Consider the following 5406-nt stretch of genomic DNA (forward strand, 5'->3'; position numbering starts at 1 on the left):
CTTTTTCCCTAGTCTCCTTACAGAGTGTACACTATAATAGGCAAGCTGGCCTTTCCTGGAGGCTTTAAACTTTCCCTGGGTCCAGGTAGTTCAGCCTCAGCTACCAGCACAGGTATCACAGGATCAATGTCTTAGGAGTCATACAGAATCCATAGTTCGTTACTGCCTGGGCCTGGCAAGGGCTGAGCAAGGTAGATGAGGGGTCAGTCCCTCTGTGGACTCCTGTTTGGAGCCCAGCTTCCCACTGAATTTCTCAACTGCCCTTGCCACCGGAGTTATTGAATAATGCACTTAACAGAAAGTAACCCCGGATATTAGGACACCTGATCCCAAATGAACCTTAAATAGGAAGTCCTCTCCTGTTTGTGCACGGCTGCTCTTGCTACAGGAGGCCCGGGACAACCGACTGCTGTCTGCCCTCTCTGGTCACTCTGCCTAGCTTGTGGATCTGTAAGTAACACAAAACTTCAACTTTCACATTGAGGTTTCAACGCTGAAGCTGTGTCCCCAATATGACCTGTGACTCTCAGGCCACCCCAGGGGGACCCAGCAGTGAATGCCCTGCTGTGCACTTCTGTCTCAACCTTTGGTGGCTGCTGGGGGCCGTGGCTACCAGCTAAGTTAATAGAGAAACTCAAAGAATATCTTTCTAAATACACCTGTCCTACTTGACGTGTCCAATAGAGGCAATAATCGCTCCTTAGAACACTCTGCTCTTGTGAGAGAAGCCTCTCCAGGTCCTTGGCCTGTTTTTCAAACAGGTTATTTGTTTTTTGCTGTTGAGTTGTTTGACTTCCTTATGTATTTGGATATCTACCCCTTCCACCACTTATGGTTTGCAAATATGTTCTCTCATCTTCTGGGTTGCCTTTTCATTCAGTGGCTTGTTTTGGCCGTGCAGATGCTTCAGCGTTCAATGCAGCCCCATCTGTCTCTTCTCCCTTTCAGTGCCTGTGCCTTTGCTGTCATAGCCAAGAAATGGTTACCTGCATCAGTGTCAAAGCATTACCTTCATATGTTCCTCTTCTGATTTTATGGTTTAATATACCCGTTTAGGTCATGACATTTTCAGTGGATTTGTGTATATACTATATGACAAAGGGCCACATGTATACGAACATCACATTATAAGGGGCTATGCAGTAGATATATATAAGGTTTAATTCTTATTCATATCTCAGTAGAGCTGGAAAGAAGCTTTTGGCTGTAGATGAACTCTATGTCACTGCGCTCATGTCACCTATAGCCTGACAGGGTCATTGTCCTTTTCACACTGGCCCCTACGGGACGCTATTCACCCCATAACTTCATGAGGGTGGTAACGCCTTTGACGCCTGCAACAAAGGGCTCTTCACTTGATAGGAATTCATGCCTACTGCCAGAGCCTAGACCAAAAAACGGAAGGGGGCCAACCGCAAAAAAAGAAAAACTTGGTCCCCGAAACTAACGAAACAAAACAACGCCGGTAACCCTTAACTGAAAAATAAAAAAGAAAAAATTAAAGAAAGGAAAAAAAAGAAAAAAAAGCCAAGAACCCGAATTCCAACAACCTCCAAAACCAACACAAAAAACAAAAAAAAAAAATCAAAACAAAACGAAAACCGGGAAAGCAAAGGAGGAAAAGAGGGACATGGAGACCAGCGGGGTCCCACACAGTCTCCAACGAAATGCACACCTGCACTCACTCAGAAGGTTCGAGGCTCCTTGACTCTAGCCTTCTCCCTGCAGAGCTATAAGTCCACGCTAACTCCTCACTCCCCACACGTCCACTCCTGCTCTCCCTCCTCCAGGTCACCCAGCCATGAGGACCCTGGCCCTCCTCGCTGCCGCCGTTCTCCTGGTGGTCCTGCGGGCCCAGGGGGAGCCACTCCAGGCAAGAGCTGACGAGCTTGCAGCCCAGGAGCAGCCAGGAGCGGACGCAGAGGAAGCCTCTCTTTCCTTTGCATGGGATGAAGGTGCCGCACGTCAGCTTTCAGGTGAGACAGGCCAGCACGCAGAGCTGCAGAGTCTAGAGGGACACACAGGAAACGGGCTCTGGAATCGAGTCTCAGTGGCAGATGTCACTGAGGTGGCTTTACTCAGCAGCTCAGGGCCCTGCTTTTCTCATCGATAAATCGAATAGAGAGCCAAGTAAGTCCAACAGACTTGAGGTTGCTCTGCCTGTCGAGTAGTCATTCTTTTATTCCTTTGCTTTTTAAATCATCCTTTCACTTTAGAAAAAGAACAAAAGTAAAAAATAAAGACTGACTCCAGGATATGTCTGTGAAATTCAGTAGGTTTAAGACATGAAGAGACAGTCTGACTAGTTCTATCTGGATCTAAACAATTGGACTTAATTACATGGAGAATATTTTGCTCTATTTATGGAATCGTTTTTAAAAAGCAGAGCCAAGCCGCAGAGTGTGTTCAGCTGTGTCTGTAATGGGGCAGAAGCACAGAAATGAGAGCAAAGGAGAATGAGTGAATAGAATCCTGTGTGACCAGCACTGCTCTGTGTATTTATTCCTATTGACGGAGGATGTTCGTGCTACTGGTCCTAATGCAGCCAACATTACCCATCAGCCAGAACGTGACTTCCCAACATTCCCTTTACCACCCACTGCTGACCCTGGTGATCGATTTCTGATTCTCTCTGTGTGTCTGCAGGCTCAGGCAGAGGCGCACGCTGCGTTTGCAGAGGGGTAATCTGTTTTTTCGGAGAACGCCCATCTGGGTTTTGCGGATTTCTTCGTTTAAGATGCTGCCGCTGAGCTTGCAGATGAAAATAAGCTCAAAATTTACTTTGAGAGTTAAAGACATCCTTGTTACTCCTGCACTGTTTCCTCTGTTTCCTTTCCTCATCCCAAAATAAATGCCTTCTAACAAGCTCTCTGTGTTTACGCCTCTATAATGTGTGATGTGTGTCTATGTCAACATACGTGGGACACACGTATCAGAAACCTAAATCAAAGTTTCAAACAAAATAAAATTCCTAACTCTAGGAATTTCAAACAGGAATTTGGGCTTGAGACCCAAATTGAAATGAAGGTCCAAATGACAACACAGATCTCCCCGTCCACTGCTCTGCCTTTTCACTCGGCCTCACTTTCTCTGGATCCACTATCAAGGAACTCCCATGTACTGGACAAATAATCAGTGTCAGCTTAAAGTTCATGCAGTCACAAAATCTTTCCTTCTCAGGAAAAACCACCATCCTCTGTGCTAAAGAATTGGAGATCATTCTTTAAACAATCCCAGATTATACATTTGCTTTTTAAGACACAGGGTTACATGAGATCCACTGAAGCAGCTTTAAGAGGGAAATGGGTGGTTAGCGAACACGGGATGCGTGGAACAGAAAGAGCAGCAGACCACACTGAGGGGTCTCATTAAACACACCTGCCAGCCACATCTACTAAGACCTGGATTCCACACCCATAGAGTTGTCTTCACTCCCAGAAAACGCACATGCACAAATGCTCCTCTGCACTTTGCAGCGTGCACACTCCTGGCTTGCCTTCAAGCTGCTGAGAACCTGATTCTGCTTGGAAAATACAGCCTCAAAGGGGCAACGAGAAAAATAAAGAGACAAAAAACATTTCAGCAGAAACCTTCAGTTCCTGTTGCTGCTGCAGAGCGCTGAGGCTCTGATACCCCAAATATCTGACACATCAGTGAGTGAGCAGGAAACCAGGTCTGGGGAAAGGGAATGAACCAGGAGCACCCTCTGAGATGCTCAGAGCATTTGCCCGGAAGGCCACAGCGCCCCCTGCTGTCCTGCCTCCACCTGCAGCCTCCCCACCAGGCACAGCACAGGTGGGGTCTGCACCTTCCTGAGCCTGTCTTCCTCCTCCCCTCCAGGAGGACAGGGTCACTGCCTGAGCCCAGTGTCCCTGAGGGCCAGGCTGACATCTTGTTGGGGTGAGATGTGACCCTTCCTCCTGTCTGTCCTTTTTTTTCTCCCCTGATTCCCATTGACGCTGAGCACTTGTACAACGTGTTCTGCAAACGGCCTTTCAGGACATACCACACAGCCCGGGGAGGAGTCCAGCATGAGCCCCTCGTATTTACTCTGGATCTGGTAGTTGTAACCAGTGAATTCCAAACACACGTTTGAGAAAGAAACTATATTCCATCCATGGCTACTCGTAGCGGGTGGTCATTGCTAAAATGTCCCAAGGAGTTTGAGTGGGACAGAGAGATTACAGGCTTCACACAAAGAGACAGTGTTTCAAATGAGTAGTCACCTTTCTTGATTAAATCATCTTATGGCCCAGATACTTCTGTGACCAGCAACACCAACCACAAGTGCTCAGACCACAGGAGGAAGGAGCAGGTGTTCCCCCCATCCACCTCATGCAGATTCTGAGCAGGCCTTGGCCTGGGACTGAGGCTCTGCCTGTCCAAAGAGGCAGCCCAGGAATCCCACGGAGACACTGCGCAGCTGGGGAACCCAGTACAGATCTTAGGGAGTATAGATGGGTCTATGTCTGACAGAGAAATGGTCCCAGCTCGACCTCTTCTTTAGACAGGGCAGGATACATATTAAGATTGAGAGCACAATGGCCAGGCAACCTTCCTTGGGTTCCTGTGACTGCCACTGACTTGAAGTCACATGGTCCTTGCTGCAATTCTGCATATTGCTCCTAACTGTCCACTGGGCCGGGCTGACTCCGTCACGCGGCTTCTGCAGTTTGCCCAGACCACCACCTGCTTTGCACGCCAGGTCCTGGGGTCTCTGCAAAACTTCCCTTTGCCACTGAAAGCTATGCTGATTTCTCAATTTTAAATTGCAACTTGTTCCCCCTGGAAACCTCAATCCCCTTCTTCTCTCATTTTTAACTGTAGAATTTCACACCATCACATTCTGTACATTTCACCTGCTTTCTGTAATGTTTGCTTCCCTGCTCCAGAAAGTGAGCTGCATGTGTCACTCATTGTCAGAGCACGGTGCACAGACGACTCCCTAACAAATGGTAGGAGATCAGCAAATTCATTATGATCAATTTATCATATCTAACATCACATCTTATTACAAAATGACATTGTTATTGAAAAACTTCATAGAACAAGCCTGACACCTATGAGGATAAGGCAGTGCATGTGTCTAGTCCACATGACAGCATTTCTATAAAAATCATTTAAAACATGTTGACAACCTTCCTGCCAGTGAGCACAATCTACACAGCGTCCTGCTGGACGTCTTCACATTTCGTCTCCACACTGGAATTTGCTCTCTCACTTCCCTCCTTGCCCTAGTTCTGTCCTCCTTCAAGGAGGGCATGAAGCCTCTACTGTTCCACAGGGTCACTTGACTTCAGTTAGACACTTAACTGGGGACATCTCTTCTACAGTGTCACTTGACTTTAGTTAGGCACTTACTGGGGACAACCTTTTTGGCACCAGGGACAGGTGGAAGACAATTTT

General features: G+C 47.3%; 1 protein-coding gene across 1 annotated transcript; it reads left to right on the forward strand.

Annotated features, from left to right (window-relative positions):
• Positions 1–351: 351 nt before the first annotated feature.
• On the forward strand, positions 352–2809 carry LOC108298912 (theta defensin subunit A-like). The gene is made up of 3 exons (XM_037735909.1): positions 352–450; positions 1791–1976; positions 2647–2809. Exons 2-3 carry the CDS (start codon positions 1802–1804, stop codon positions 2748–2750), a joined length of 279 nt encoding a protein of 92 aa, XP_037591837.1. The 5' UTR covers positions 352–450; positions 1791–1801; the 3' UTR covers positions 2751–2809.
• Positions 2810–5406: the final 2597 nt, after the last annotated feature.

The sequence above is a fragment of the Cebus imitator genome, unplaced genomic scaffold (genome assembly GCF_001604975.1).
Source record: "Cebus imitator isolate Cc_AM_T3 unplaced genomic scaffold, Cebus_imitator-1.0 Scaffold1193, whole genome shotgun sequence".
Taxonomy (NCBI): Eukaryota; Metazoa; Chordata; class Mammalia; order Primates; family Cebidae; genus Cebus; species Cebus imitator.